Source organism: Scophthalmus maximus, chromosome 11 (assembly GCF_022379125.1).
Source record: "Scophthalmus maximus strain ysfricsl-2021 chromosome 11, ASM2237912v1, whole genome shotgun sequence".
Lineage (NCBI taxonomy): Eukaryota > Metazoa > Chordata > Actinopteri > Pleuronectiformes > Scophthalmidae > Scophthalmus > Scophthalmus maximus.
Window position 1 is genome coordinate 11,515,821 of NC_061525.1, and position 15,663 is coordinate 11,531,483.

Below are 15,663 nucleotides of genomic sequence, written 5' to 3' on the forward strand. Positions count from 1 at the left end.
GGACGGGAGGAGAGGAGGAGGAGGGGGAAGAAGAGGAGGAGGAGGAGGAGAGGATGAGAGGAGGAGGAGGAGATGAGGAGAGGAGGAGGAAGAGGAGGAGGAGGAGGAGAGGATGAGAGGAGGAGGAGGAGATGAGGAGGAAGAGGAGGAGGAAGAGGAGGAGAGGAGGAGGAGGAGATGAGGAGAGGAAGAGGAGGATGAGGAGAGGAGGAGGAAGAGGAGGAGGAGGAGAGGAGGAGGAGGAAGAGGAGGAGGAGGAGGAGGAGGAGGAGGGCGTCGGTCGGATGGACGGGGAGGAACTGACATGTGCATCAGACACACGCCGGTACAACGCACACAACGGGCAGAGTCGGGCCGACTGTGCTGTAATGGCAGGTGTCGGGCGGCAGGGGTCCTCAGTGTCCACGTGGTGGGGTCAGTCTGTTGGAGCCAAGGGTGTGAACGTCCCAGGACCGTCCTCAGGTTATCGTGTCAACAGTCTCTCTATTGAGAGTCTGGCGTCCATCTTTATTTACAGTCCATGTTGTAGTGATTTTCCTTCTCACATTGTCCAAATTGTTTGTTTTTTTCCTTCCAAGTACGAGGTGGTGAAATAATAACTGCAATGATTGTAAATTAATTGTTGAAGTACAAAGATGTGATCATTTGATTTTTATTTTTTTTTGTCTTAGCCCTATACCGACATAACCTTGGCATCTTTAGTTGCATGCATGCTTAGTGTCCAGTATGTGACTAATCATAAGTCAGAAAAAAACATTAATTTGACTTATTTTATCATTTACCTTTTTTGGCCCCTCAGCCAGGAAACTGGAGGGCCGGGAGGTTTTAATTCAATCCTTCTAGAATTTGTCTATCACATGGCAATATGCATCATAAAAATATCATTTCAACTGACATGCTCAAAGCTGTAGGTGGGTCCTGTGCTGGGTTGACACTGTAAGACCTGCATTATTTGACATATTTGGGTGGAAAAGGGGTAAATTTGTCATGAATATGTATTTACACCAATAACAATTGAACCACACCATTCGTGTACTGTTCCGAGACCCTTTGGTCAAACTGAAACCCCGCTGAACTACATACAAACGTTGTCTTCTGCAGCTGGATTTATTTACAGTATTTTCATTCAGTAGTCGTCTTCAGTCTCAAGAGTCGCTTGGTGAAATTCTGTTAGTGTAAACCAGATCAATTTATTAATCGTTCATGTGCTTCTATACTGCTGTGCCTCCAGTTAAAGTTAATGCATCCAAATTGACAAAAAAATAAAAAATAAAAATTATACAATGGTTTGTGGAAGCTGCTCTTTATTTGTAAAAGAAAGAAAAGACTTCAGTCATTGTCTGCTACACGTTCTAATTACATAAAGAAAATATCTGCGGAGACAAACGCAGAGAATATCCTGAATCAAACTTAGGTAGAGTCAAATTTGATTGAATTGCTTTCATATTTCATACATCTTTCACTTTTGCACTCAAACAGTCAGCTTTTTTTTTTTGTTATATATACACACAGAGCGCCGATCAACAGCGCTCCTCCACTCCACGACACCGCCGCTCCTCTGGACCTTTTATACAATTAATTTACATCAAATCTGTGACCCTCTTCCCCAGAGTGTAGCAACTTAGGTATCCAACAAGCAGACACGCTCCATCCACCATATACACCCCACCCCACCCTCCCCTCCCCATGCTCCCACTCAGGAACTGTAGTGTGGAAAGATGTGTGCAACATGAAGACAAGTCTTTCACATTCAGAGTAAAGGCAGCCTTGAATACGGTCAGTGAGTCAATGGCATGCCAAGCTTAAAGCAAATGGAGCCTAGGCACAGAACCGACTACATACTGTTTTCTGACTCGTACTCTAACCCCTGCACTTTAAGTACAATGGAGATTGTGAAATCTTTCGTCCGGTAAAAAAAGAAAAGAAAAGAAAAATTCTTAACACAAAACTCTATTTAGTGCTCTATCATTCCGCTTAATAGGTGTAATTTATATAATAGCTATTTTTAAACTCTACCTCTTGATGATAGTCAGAGATCCTTGTTTAATGCTGAAGCACTCCCACAGGTGTTCAATGTACTGTAGATTTTACATTGTTATTTCCCCCCCAATCTTAAATCAATAATCATAAATAAATACAAACACACAAGGAATGTCTACTGTAAACACGGTAAAAAAGACAAAAACTTAACAGGTGTAAACGTCATTAGCATCACTACTTAGTGACATTTAAATAACTGTCGGGGATGGACGACTGATGATCGGATCAAGAAAGGGAAGGAGTGCTCTCCTTTTTCTTCCACCACTTTCCCTGCTGAACATCGAGCCTTTACATCCAAACACAGTATTTCCAAATACATTAACATCAAAGTTTCTCAGCACCCATTAACTATCTTTACAGATTACACTGTAAAATGGATAAGGAATCCTCTTAAGGGGGGTTAGACAGCAGCATCATTTGACGTCTTGGACAAGTTACAGAAGTTATGGGTGTGAACTATCGTCAAACGTCATTTGGACACGGTTACCATGGTTTCTGACAGTCGTTGCACCATTGTGTTCTTGACATGTCTGTATTTGGAGTGTGTGTGAATGTTTCTCTGAAAAGTTAGACCGCAACGAGGACAAAGCTTTGCTGCTAATCGCTTCGTCTTCCGAGAGACACTTTCCTTCAAATTACATGAACTGCATCTGTAAGGAGGGCAACAGACAACGTTAGCAACAGGCTAAAATAAACGTTCAAAAACAAAAGGCTGTCATATCCGTTGACTGTGCATTAAATCCTTTCTTAGAACAATATAGTCCACTGAGCATAGCAAACATAGCTGCATGTGATAGGGTACACGTATTTTATAGATTCAGCATGACTCACACTTTCTGAGCATGTGTTCCTTATAACTGCACAACCTGCCTGAGAATGAAGGTATTTTTAAGTTTTCTTCAGCAATATAGTAATTCACAGATAGTTGTGCGTACATAGCAAACAGGAACTATTAATTGTGAATTTGGCTTGCCGTTTCTGATACGACCTGTCATTTTTCCGTCGGATAAAATTTGCTCTGAAGTTAAAAACTAGAATACTTTTGTGTCCCATTAGAATATTAGTATGAATGGCACATTGACCACCGCCACTAATCTAAATTGTGTTACAGTGACGTAGGGAGCCGGAGCTTAATGAAAGGCCAGTTAAATTCATTAATAGCCACAAGGTTCAGAGAAAACAGGGTTGAGCAACATGTGATGACAGTGTAAGCACAAGGGATCAGAATGAGTCTGGCTGTGATAAAGATGAAAAATCTGTCAAAACGAAAAAGCGGGAAATCCAAGCAACAAAGGCCAAATTATAAATAAATACATGTATCAATTAATCTGATGAATAAGAAAACAGGTAAAAAGGGGATTAGCACCGGGCATGCAATGCATGTAGGTGCATTCGCAAGCAAAGAGCATGCTGTACCTAAAGAGATGCTCTACAAGAAATCCTTGAGAGAGAGGTGTGCAAACGGGTCCTGTCCAGGGGCTCGGAGAGGACTCTGGCTGGAAGGACTAGAGGCTGCGGAGGGCTATTTCAGGAAGAAATACAGGAAGTGGGAGGACCAAAGGACAAGTCAGAGAGTCAGTACAGAGACTGCAGGAGGGATGAGATTAGTAAGGAAAAGCTGTGACGTATGAAAAAGTTAATAAAAAAAAAGTAGTTGTTGGGGGAAAAAATGGAAGTCATACAGAGTGAGATGATTCAGTTTTGTCCCCTTCAGCCCAAAAGAGTGAAGGGGTCCGCTGTTAAAACTGTCATCATCTTCAGCAGTATTCACACTGACAAACACACTTGCACAGTGACTAACTATGGATCATAGCACAATGGATACGCCTATTTACTCAACCTGATAACTGTGCAAACAGATACTGACTTCACTGTCAGACCGACGCACACACACCTGAGCACTAGACACGGAGCCAAAGGGGTTGGGGGGCCTCATCACGGGCTGGGTGTACATCATGGTGGGTGGATTCATCATCCCCATGGAGCCCATCTGTGGAGGCTGAACACAGAACAGAGACGTCACTTCAGTACGAGTGTTGGTTCAGTCGTTAGCCATGATCTTCATCAGTTTACCCAGTTGGCAAAAGAATTGCAGATGTATATTTCTCTTCATTTTGCTTTTTTCAAATTTTGAGGGCTTTTCATACATGTTGGCATTTAAATGACAACTGGATAAACTCCATCTATTGATGAAGCTCACGTGATCAAAACCTCCAAAGCTGCTAATGAGTAAACAGCATTATCTCTGATACTGACCATGCCATATCCCATCATGCCTGTGGGGGTGGTGGCAGGGAAGGTCATGATTGACGATGGCTGTAGAGAGGTACAAATAGGCCGGTAAGAATTTGAATTTGTTTTGCACAACAGCACAACAGTGAAAGATCTGTGCGTTATTACCATGGAGACGGGGTTCCAGGTCGTGCTCGGCGCCGCCTTGGGCTGCCAGTTGGTGCCGCCGGTCATCCTCTTCTCCCCCGGCTGGCTCCAGTGGATGTCACTGTAGATCAACACAGTTGACATTAGCATCAGCTCGTGAGTGGCCTGAGAGCACAGAGCTGCACACGAAGCTGCGATCCGCCACTTACTTTTTCATCGTGCCGTTTCCAATGCCGAGGTCTGAGAAGAAAATCAAAAATAGTCTGTCATTTCATGCCTTTATGAACACGTGCTTTAATTAGTGCAGCTCAAAGCAAAGCAGCAAACTCACTGCCGACAAGGTTAGCCAGGGAGGAGTCAAGGTCATCTGACACCAGCTTCTCTGGCTGCTGACTGGACGGCTGGTTGGAGCCGGCAAGAGTCGGTTTCAGGATTCCCCCAGTGATATCTGACAAGGCAAATACAGCAATGACTCACGACCGACAGATAATGAATCATGAAGGGTTTTGGTAACGGAATAATCTTTTTTTAAAGCATAACATGGTTCTAGGATTTTTCACTTTTCTTTGTCATACATGGGAGAAAAATATCTATGTTCTTTGGACTGTTGTTGCACAAAACAAGAAAAACAAATAAGCTTCATCAACATACATGATCAGCTATCCATCTAATAACATGAACATTAATGCTTACTGAAAGAGAGGAGACAAACACCCAGTCTTTCACCTTGAAATTATTTAGCAATTCATTCATCAATACTTTTTAATTTCGATTGGAAATGGAATCAGGTCAATCTGGGACCCAGCAATGTTGCCACTTTTAAAAAACTGCAGTCAAAGCACTACTAAGGGTTACTTTAGTAAAAACACAGAAATAAATGGCGCAGTTATTCCATGTTTTCTTATATAATAAATCCTCACCATCAGAACTGATGCTGTTGCTGCCTGCGGCTTTGGCTCCAAAAACGGACTCAAAGTCAACTTGTAGTCCCCCTGCTGACTGTTGTGGAGGAGCCTGTGGCGTAGAGTATCCTTCATGAGAGATGAGGAAAAAGGATGGATGAAGTTACAAAGTTACATGATGTGAAATTGCTGAAAAACTGACCACACTGCTAAGGAGTTTGGTTTCTGCACTGGCCTGTGTTAGTACAGCGTTCATACACAAAGTCCTGGATGCTTCTGCCGAATACCACAAACTTTTCTACAGAATAGACAACGGGCATCAATCTGCTGCTGAACGTGCTTCAGTACTCTACCTCTGAATAGACCTGCTACAGTAGAGGGCTCAGAGGGGAAGGGAGCCTGGTGTGGGAGGTGCTGGGCAATGGACACTGGACCACAGAAAGAGTCTGATCCACCACAGGAAGCAGGAGAAAGATGACAACGAAGAGAAATAGGAAGAAAGAGAGCAAAAGGAGAGGGTATTTCAAGGCCAGGCCACAGAGAAAGATTGGAAATGACAGGTAGGAAGAAGCCAGCTGACATTCATAACATTTTTGTAGTTACATATTTAGTGTTAATTAATTAATTAACACAATTTAAGCTCAAGTTTGAGTTGTAGAAGGCTAAAATAGTGCAGAGCATTATAACAACCCTAAGGCATGGACGTTTGACACCTTTGGGAAATTCACCAATTTGCTTACTTAAAAAAGGAGATTGAATACAACTCTGCTTTCTGTGAAGTTAACATGCTGCTAGCTTCAGTGGAAATAAAGACCAAAAACACATGGGGTGTATATGGGATCTTCATGTAAAGAATAAGTTTTGAGCACAAGATCCATACATTTTAAGGATTATCAATGCCAAACAATAACTAAATGATTTCACAACTGTGAAAAGTTATAGTGGTGGAAGTTTTTCCCACAAAAGTTTTAGAAATGTCCAGGAACTCTCCAGGGATGAACATTCCACTATCTATCTGAGGTTTACTCATCCTCAGTGAGGCTCAAGGGGCTGCAGCTTCATATTTATAAGATCAGACATCAGAGTTTTATCAATCTTACTCATCTAAAGCATACGGTATTTCCCAAAATGTCAAACTACTCTTTTAATATTAGCTCATGTCCACATTTCTATCATAAATATCAAAACAATGGCCCTGGGGGTAATTTCATAGGACCCTATGTTTGCCAGGGCTCAGGAAACATAGGCTGCGATGGTGAGCCATCATAGTACCTGAGACGGAGTGTTCTATCCGCACTGTGCGTTTGTAATTGGTTGAAACAGGTGAGTTTGTGTCAATAAAGGGATTGTAACGATCTGGAGAATCAAAAATAGTGTCGGTAAAAGAAACACAGGTTTTCAACTTAGAAGTTCTACAGCAGGATTGTTTTACAATATAACACCAAACTGTTCATTAAAAGGAGAGAATGGAAAATAACCATGAAGTAACATGGGCCTATGGCCTCTACAGTGGGACACGAAGGCTCCCACTTGATACATGAGGAGATTAGTATAAACAGCAGGGATGTGCATTTTAAAAAACAAAATTGAAGAAGATAATTAAGACAGACAGATAATCAACAGTCAATTACAGCAGAACAGAAACATGCAAACTAATCATAAGTATATGCAACTACAGAGGAATGAACAAGAGCGACAAGACGTCTGGAGGTAAAACAAAATGAGTCATTACCACCAAACATTTCATGACCAGATGTCATAGAGGAAAAGCTAACACCGTCTGAAGACACGACAGGTAAGTGAGTGGCATCGACAACGAGTTTTGAGAGGAAAGGGTTGAGGTTTGGCATAGAGTCATCTCCAGCTTCAGCAGAGGTGAAAGGATCTAGGCAGGCGGAGCAAAGAGAGACAGAGAAAAAACGAGAAGAAGACAGTGGAGAGGAAGAGGTGGGCATCAGAGTCAGACAACAACAAGAGGAGGAGAGCATGCAAGTCCAAAAAACACAGGAGTTGGGCTGGTGCGTTGATGATGCTCCTCACCTGCCCACGCTTTTGCCAGAGGAAGCCCCGTTGAGCCTGATATCATGGAGGGCTGGAAGGTCGACTGCAGGTCAAACAGGTCACCCTCCATCTTTACTGCACTGCAGGCAGAAAAATAAATGGTTCAAGGCTTTAAGTTACATTCCAAAAGACAAAAACATGGTTAGAATGTAGGTTTGTCTCATCCATTTTCATTTTTTTTTTCATTATTTTTCAGACAGAGTCACATGAGTTTGTGTGTTCAGAGTACAGTTTGTCAAAGTTGTGTGAGGATTCATTATTCCATTCATCCATTATCTGAACCCAAATGGCAACCCACTGTGTCGTCACCGGTTGGTTTGTGAACTGCCGTTCTGAAGCTTTGAGTTTCGCATTTTGACCAGCGCCATGTTGGTTTGTTTGCAACCAGACATAGAATTGGGGGTGGACGGACCAGCTGTCAGTCACGCTGTAAGCACGCTCCAAGGTATACAGGGCTTTTTTCATGTCTATTTTACTCTAAATGAGACCACAAGTTACAAAATTACTTGAAATTGTGATTTAGACCATAAACCCCTGGGGACAATGTTTACTGACGTTATAAATCAAGTATGCACAGAGAAGTAGACTTCTTTTTGCAACCAGCGAGTCGCCCTCTGCTGGGGATTCTAGAGAATACAGGCTTTAGGCACTTCCGCGTTGGCTTAATATTCCGGACCCGGTGAATACATCTATTTTTGACTGAGTCCTGAGAGAAACCCCATACAGACACGGGGAGAACATGCAAACTCCACACAGAAGGTCGAGGATGGTTGGTTGGTGGAAATAAGTTGGGAAAAGTAGACATTAGGGGGAAATATTGTCAGTAAAAAATAATAAATAAAATAGGAAGTTTCAAAAAATATACAGGATATTCTGTAAATCCAGGCAGTACCCGTTGGAGCAGCTGGGTGTAGAGAAGAGGTCGATGGCTGGTGCTGTGCTGATGGTGCCCCCAGTGGTGGAGATAGGCGACGTATCAGTGGTGGCAAAGGAGGGCCTCTTGGAGAGCTCTTTAAGCCTTTGTTCCTAAAAACGGAAGTCCAGATCAAAGTGGGGAGGAAGGAGGATCAAAGACATGGAAAACAAGTCTATTTAATATTGCTGTTGATTTAATATTTTTCAAATAGCACACTAACCTTCAGAGCTTTGAGTCGGGCCTGTTCCTCTTCAAGAGCTGCCTGTTTCTCACGCTCATCCACTTTAGTGAAAGACATCCCCGTGCTGGCCAGCGATGAGACTGCATTTGACAGAGTGCTGGCCCTGCAGGGTAAAATCACAAATTCACACAAACTGCAGCACAGGCAAAGCTATTACAAAATCTAATAACACTTCATATCTCCAAACAATATAGGCAGAAACAAAGGTGGATTCTGAGGCCGAAAGGAAAAGATGAGAGAGATTCAGAAACAGTTCGGAGGATTAACGTACCTGCTGGCTGCAGTGGAGTCTTTGACTTTTTTGCCCTCTAAAGAGGCCAAGTGCTGCTCCAGAGCTTCCAGGAGGCTACTGGGAGCCTGTTGTGACAGAAAACACACAAGTCAGCAAGTTCCCTAGACATAAATAATGTGGTTTGCATGGACATCAAGGCCATAATGGACGGTGGTGGGCAACCAAGACAGAGCAGAAAACACTGCACACTATGAAATACACCCCAAAGTGTGTATAGTACAACGGGTAATTTCAAGTCAATTTATGTCTTTGATCAGATTTATTTTTGCTCCACAAAAGGTAAACTAGCACCTTTGTGCTATTAGTTACCCACCACTGATCCATGACTGCATTCCAGCCGAAAAGCTACTATGGATGAGAGCAACGTCTTTGTGGGATGACGTACTGCACCATGGCACCTTCAACAACCTGGGTGTTGTTGAACTGGTCACGTCTAATCACAATGGGGGGCGGGGGGGGCAGCCATTTTACAGTAGATGAGCTACACTGAATTTTACAGCTCAGTAACGTGACCGACAACAATATGGACAGAGTTTTACCACAGCAAGTGTTTTTTCCGTCAACTGTTTTTCACCACGACGTTAGGAGACAGAGTCAGAGCAGAGGCATGCAAAAAGACAACACTGAGGCAAGTCACAGACAGAGAAGAAGAGTGGAATGATAGTACTTACACAAACTGTGAACTAAAGTGGAAAGATAAAGGGAAAATACAGAATATAAAGGTGGTGACAGTTAGAGGGGAATGCATTTAGCTGCAGCTCTCGGGAGGGGGGGGGGTAAAATATTGACATGAAATTGGTCCCCACAGCCCCGCACAACAGATGTGCATCTTATTTGTAATTAGGAAACATCTAACTGTCACAGTACAGCTTTACTCAGTGGTTTGCAATTTTAAAAACACTAAATGTGGACTTTACACCTTTATTTACTGTAGAAAGAAGGCGAAGAAGAAGGTAAGGGTAAGAAGAAAAGGAGGCAGAAGAAGAAAACAGGAGAAGACGACCACCTCCTCCTGCAAACATGCGCTCGAGAAGGAAATCATGCAACGTGTCATATTTTAAAACAACATCTGTGTTGGATGTAATAAAATCTAGTTAGACAAAGACAAAGTTGATGAAAAAAAAAGAGGAATTACTTCCTATTGTCAGGAGATAGTGTCTTCAGATTGATATGCTTACCTGTGAAAGGTCTGGAATGTCGCCACGATCAATGCCCACTTGCTGTTAGAAAGAAAAAAAGAAAACCAAATTTACAACTCTGTTCCTGGTGCTTATAGACAGCATTCACAGGAGCGTTGCAACATTTTTTTTAAATATTTAGTGTAAATTACCTCTGCTACTTTGAGGAACTCCGATATTCGGGTCATGCGGGTGAGAAACTTCTTGTAAATGTCCAAACCTTCTTTACACTGAGTCTTCTTCATGTCAAAGTATTTCTCTGTTTGGTGAAAAATAAATCGATTTAATTTAATTTCTAATGGACAATAAAAAATACTGGTAGAACCAAAGACATGGAAGGTTGTATGTGATCATTGTAGGTCTCACCTAGCAGGTTGATGATGCCTTCATTGTAAGCAGCAAAGAGTCTGATGGAGTCTTTGAAAAGGAGCATGAACGCTGCATTGATGACTCCATTAGTCAGCTCATTGGCATTAACCTGAGGGAAAGCAATCGGCCAAAGCATTCATTTTTTAGTTGACATAAAAAACAAAAAGCCTGTATATGTGAACTCAGATAATGCATCCGACTTTGTTTGCAGCAGCCTCTGTAAAATCTGCACACTGGAGCTGTAGAGCTACGGGGGCGTCACCTTAAACTCACATTGAAATCGAGAAGGGCGTCCATCTGGTTCTGAATAATGGGGATAGTCTTGAGCAGTTTCTCTGTGTTCATGGTCCTCATTACACCGTCCACTCTGTGGACACATGGACAGGGAAGCAAACAGCGCAGCTCTTAACACATGATGGTTCACAATGTAGCTCTTATTTTTAATTACAGAATAATCTGCTAGTTATTTTAATAATTAACTGGTTTAACTAAAACTAAACTTTAACTTAAATTGTACAATGGGCATAAAAATATGCTTCCCACAGCCCAAGATCACATCTTCAAGTGTCTTGCTTTGTCTGACTAGCAGTCCAAACCCAAAGATATTTAGTGTCAATCATGTGTGACAAAGAAAACCATCAAATCATCACAGGAGAGAAGCTGGAAGCAGCAAAAAGTGTCTCTCTTGAAAACAAAAATTGTCTTTAGGACATAAGCCTCTCTTTTCACAATTAAAAAAAGATATGTTTACACCTTGAAATTGTAGAATCCAAAAAGTCCTTACCCGCGTTTCACTTTTGTGAAGTCAAAGGCAACCTGTCTGTATGAAACAGCTTTCTCATTCAGGTATCGACTGTACCTCCTGATAAATGTGGACATGTCATAGCCTGAGGGGGTAAAAAGGGTAGAACAATCTCTCATGATTTAAAATAATGTTTTGCAATGATGGGTAAATTAGAGATAAGTACTGGAAACAACAACAGGCACAATTGAATAGTTACCTTGCAACCCACTTTTGTCCAAAAAATTACTGAGGTTGAAAAGTGTATTCCTCGAAGCCAAGTACTGGACAAAACGCTGCATGAAGGAGAAAAAGGTTAAATCACAACGACACCAAGGAATTATTTTATAATATTAATAATCATATATAAATGTAATCTCAAATAATCTGCTGTTTGACCACTTAACTGCTCATATAAATAGAATGTGTGTGCTGAAGCGTCTCACCTCGTTGCCGTAGACCATGAGGTGATGTGTGGTGATGAGTGACTTGAACACAACCACCCAGCTGGTGTTGGTGGTCCTCTCAAACAGTGAGTCGGCCAGTTGGGGAATGTTCACGTTCATCTCGTTGGTGCAGTGGATCAAATCTGAAACGAGATAGAGATCACACTGTGATTCAACCTCAAAATAATTCATATAATCAAAGCTACAACACCACAAATGCAGAGTTGATGTAAGAGCTGTGACATAAGGAAACATAATGTTATCATGGAGCTGAAGTAAATTGTCAATTAATCCTTTAGTCAATTTAAAGTATTGACTAATCATTTAATCCTTAGAAACGATGCTACGAAATGTATCGCTTACACTTCCCAATATACATTTTTGCGGGGTTTCTTAGCCTTGTGGCCTTGTGGTTCGCACGTCGGTCTCCCATACTCGAGGCTGCGGGTTCGAGGCCCGGTCAATGCAGTATAATCAACAACAACAAAAGAGGGAGACGAGCTTTCTCCAAGATCGCTTTTATCCCCCTATAAGATGTTACACACACATGTTCTGGCCCAGTTCCTCGGCTCATATGTTCATCCTTGTGCTGCTGGGTGAATGATGATCGTCAAAGCAGTCGAGTGCTAATGCCCCTACCATTCACAGCGGTGATCAAACAGATGGGGTAATTGGGCCTCCCTTTCTGTCCTATATTTGACTTTTCAGAAGGAGGGGGGACTCCAAGTAGGACAGGATAACCTCCAGTGAAACAGCAGCAGCAGCAGCAGCAGCAGCAGCAGCAGCAGCAGCAGCAGCAGATAGCACGAGTGGCTGAACTTTGCGGGGGGAAAACGATGGGGGGGACACAAAGAGGGGAGGAGGAGGAGGAGCAATATGTGGGACGGAGGATGAACTGACAGCTGTCATATTGTGGTCAGACTGCTAAAATATTCACACTGGCTTAATGATTTCTGACTGAATTCACGAGACACAAATGAAGCAATGTAAAGTGATGGACACAGGACTATGGAGGTGTGGACTGGACTTTAACCTTGAGCATGTTAACTCTAACATTGTCATGTTTGTATGTTATGTGTGTTCATGACTTGACCATGTTTACTTCTGTTTAAAAACTCTTGCCTCAAAGTGCCAAATCATAGTGAAAATTCAGAATATTACGTTTGTTAGATCATAATATGATACTGAACAATGTACACAACTCAATTTAGAGACTACGAGAAACAACACTAGTGTGTGATCATACTGCCTTAATCAGACCCTACTTAATGCTGATATGAATTTTGTTTCTATATTTGACCACTATGGCACCGTATTGTCACAAATGTGTTTCTTTTATATTCTATTTAAGTATGTTTTACATCTCTATGATTGTACTAACCTCTTGTTCAGAGGCACAACAGAAATACCGTTTATATACTTAGCTACTAATAATATTATGATCCTAATATTGATTTATTATCTAGCAGCACTTCTCATGTATGACTGGGTATCAAACTGCAATACTGTTTGGTTCCAAGCCAAAAGCTGCATGGCACAAATTAAGAAGAAAAAAAACTATTGTAATGTTGTCTAGTTAAACTTAAATAGTTCCTTATTCTAGTTGAAACAATGCCAATTTTTGCCCATTTAAGGAAAAATTATTGTAAGACTGCTTGTATTTAGACTGACCTTTTTTTAAGAAAAAAGTTTGTTGTTTAAATATGAGGACTTTTAGTAAAAGATGATGAAAATATTGAGGTTTGTGGCTGCTAGTTGGACAGTAACTTTTGAAGACCTTCAAAAAACAGCATTTTCACTATTTTCTGTAATTTTATGAAATAAACGATAATGAAAAATCTGAAGTTGCAGCCTAAATTCTTTTTTTATGAAATTGAGGCATCGTTTAGAAAAGATTGGGTCAAAAAAAACAACTATCCATTTTCACTTATAAAACAAACTTGCTGCTGTGCCTCCTCCTGACTGTCACTCCCACCGGGAAGTCTCCCTGATGTTACAACATGAAAACAAGAGGACACCCTGTTATTCTCTATGAGCTCGCAGGACATTGGTGCTGTCGCTCTCAGTCACGTCAACGAGGCCAACGGGGTTTCACTCCACCGGCTTCTAATCATCTCACCTCAGGGGAGAAGCCGAGCGGAGGAGCACAACAGGTGTGGAGCCTGCAACTTTGACATAGAGGCCGACAAAGTTTACCACCAGCGGATGAAATTACCAGGTTGGCATATTGCTATATTCCATCACATGGGACAATTAAAATTAGCCTCAAGGCACAGAGGACAGACTTTTTCCCACTTGGACTGTGAACTCCACTCATCTGATGGTGCAGGGGCCTTCAGAAAAAACACTTTCATCACTGCCATCATGCTTTTCCAAGTGCGGATCGATATGAAGAAAATCCACCCTCTGCATCCCCGAGTGCAGCCCGACTCCTCTGACTGTGACAGCATCATCACACAAGGACTTAAGCTCTTATTGCTTATGTCAGGGTGTATGAATGTAGCTGTTTCGTACCCTCTTGTTTTTAAGCACACAGTGTGTCATCTCTGAAGCTGCATGACCCCTCCAGGTGAGACAGCAGCAGGTACCACATGACTCTGCCCCCCTCACTGACTGGAGTGAAGGAGCCGAGCAGGGACACATGTCCGGCTGCAGGTGCACCACCAAGAGGGGATGTCAAGCTAGGACTGAGAGCCTTCCTGTGAACTGTTCATGATTCAGGGCCTGTTGAGAGTGAGCGCCCCCGTGACTCACACTATTATGTACCCCCCCCCGTCACAAAACATATTCATGTTAATTGTCTGCTCTCTGGGCGAAACACCCGAGCCTGTAAGTCACGTCTGCGGGCAGCAGTGGGGAAAGGGGAGCGACGAGAGGCTCGACTGGACAAAAACCAGACAGCTAGACGAGCGGGTCTTGACTCTGACAGCAGCCGAGGACGACACGATACGTCCGAATTATATTTCAGCGTCAATAGCGGCTGCCGAAGCTCCCCGGTGGTGCACAGCTCGGTGTCAACAAGGCCTGTCCGCGCTGTCAAAACAATATAATCTCCCTGACATGAACGAGCAGTAGCATGTAGCATGTAGCATGTAGCATCCCGAGGCTTTGCGGCCTTGCGGCGCCACCATCGCCATAACTCCGCTCGTCCACTGCCGTGATTCCACTACACACACACACACACACACACACACACACACACAGTGGTGTGTGTGTTTTGTTGTTGTTGCTGGATACTCACAGTCCAAATGTTTCTTCTTCGGGCCCATGACTTCGTGGGTGGTGGCCTTGCACACTGTTTTGGACACGGCGGACCCCGTCACACTGTGCTGGGCTGCGGTGATCCGGTCCGTAATGCTCTGCCCCGACATCTTCCCTCGCTCGGCGCAACAAAAGACTATAATGTTTTTTTAAAAAAAAGAAGCTTCGTCTCGCTTTACCTTCAGATAGGAGGCGGAAATAAATCTGGAAACTAGAATGAAACCTCCACCTCCTCCGCAACCTCGCCGGACCCACCCCCCCACCTCTCCTCCACCTTGGTCGAAATAATAAAAAGATGAGACGAGTGTGCGGCCGGCGCGGGGCAGCGGAGGGCGGAACAGAGAGAAGCGGAATCTGGCAACAGCGGAACACGAAATGTTTGCGTGCTTCTTCCTTGTGGCGCCGCTCGCCTCCGTCCCGACGCGTTCAGATTTCAGGGCTGCAGCGGCCGCAGGGAGCGCTCAGCTGACTCATCCGACCCGGCTCCGAGTGTCGCTCTCATCCCGATGTGGCACACCGGATCCCAGCGTCTCCTCTCTCCCGCCCGCCCGCCTTCCTCCGCCGCTCCGCCAGCTGCTGCCGCCGCCGCCGCCGCTCCGCCTCCGCCTCCGCCTCCTCCTCCTCCTGCCGCTCGGCGTTGAAGCGCGTCGAGAGGAGAACAGACCGCTGGAGAGGGGGAATGGCGGGGCCTCGGTTCGATCAGCTCCGACGGGGGGGGGGAGACGGCACCACAACGCCGCCCTGCAGACTTTCAATCCGAATCCGCGCACCGCTCACTTGCGGTGCAGGCGCACACC

General features: G+C 43.5%; 1 protein-coding gene across 8 annotated transcripts; it reads right to left on the minus strand.

Annotated features, from left to right (window-relative positions):
* Positions 1–1,287: 1,287 nt before the first annotated feature.
* On the minus strand, positions 1,288–15,117 carry picalmb (phosphatidylinositol binding clathrin assembly protein b). 8 transcript variants are annotated; one of them, XM_035623038.2, is made up of 24 exons: positions 14,847–14,980; positions 11,606–11,748; positions 11,380–11,455; positions 11,163–11,265; positions 10,652–10,745; positions 10,376–10,487; positions 10,162–10,268; positions 10,010–10,051; positions 9,503–9,514; positions 8,811–8,896; positions 8,519–8,642; positions 8,275–8,408; positions 7,362–7,462; positions 7,054–7,206; positions 6,594–6,677; positions 5,675–5,767; positions 5,340–5,450; positions 4,751–4,867; positions 4,629–4,659; positions 4,441–4,540; positions 4,297–4,356; positions 3,935–4,039; positions 3,457–3,562; positions 1,288–2,690 (listed from the first exon to the last, which is right to left on the minus strand). In XM_035623038.2, the coding sequence occupies exons 1-23, from the start codon at positions 14,974–14,976 to the stop codon at positions 3,470–3,472; spliced, it is 2,211 nt and encodes a 736-aa protein (XP_035478931.1). In that variant the 5' UTR covers positions 14,977–14,980; the 3' UTR covers positions 1,288–2,690; positions 3,457–3,469. The 8 variants fall into 8 exon arrangements, with proteins under 8 accessions (XP_035478931.1, XP_035478932.1, XP_035478934.1 ...); XM_035623039.2 differs by lacking the exon at positions 9,503–9,514 and having other exon boundaries at positions 14,847–15,117; XM_035623041.2 differs by lacking the exon at positions 6,594–6,677 and having other exon boundaries at positions 14,847–15,117.
* Positions 15,118–15,663: the final 546 nt, after the last annotated feature.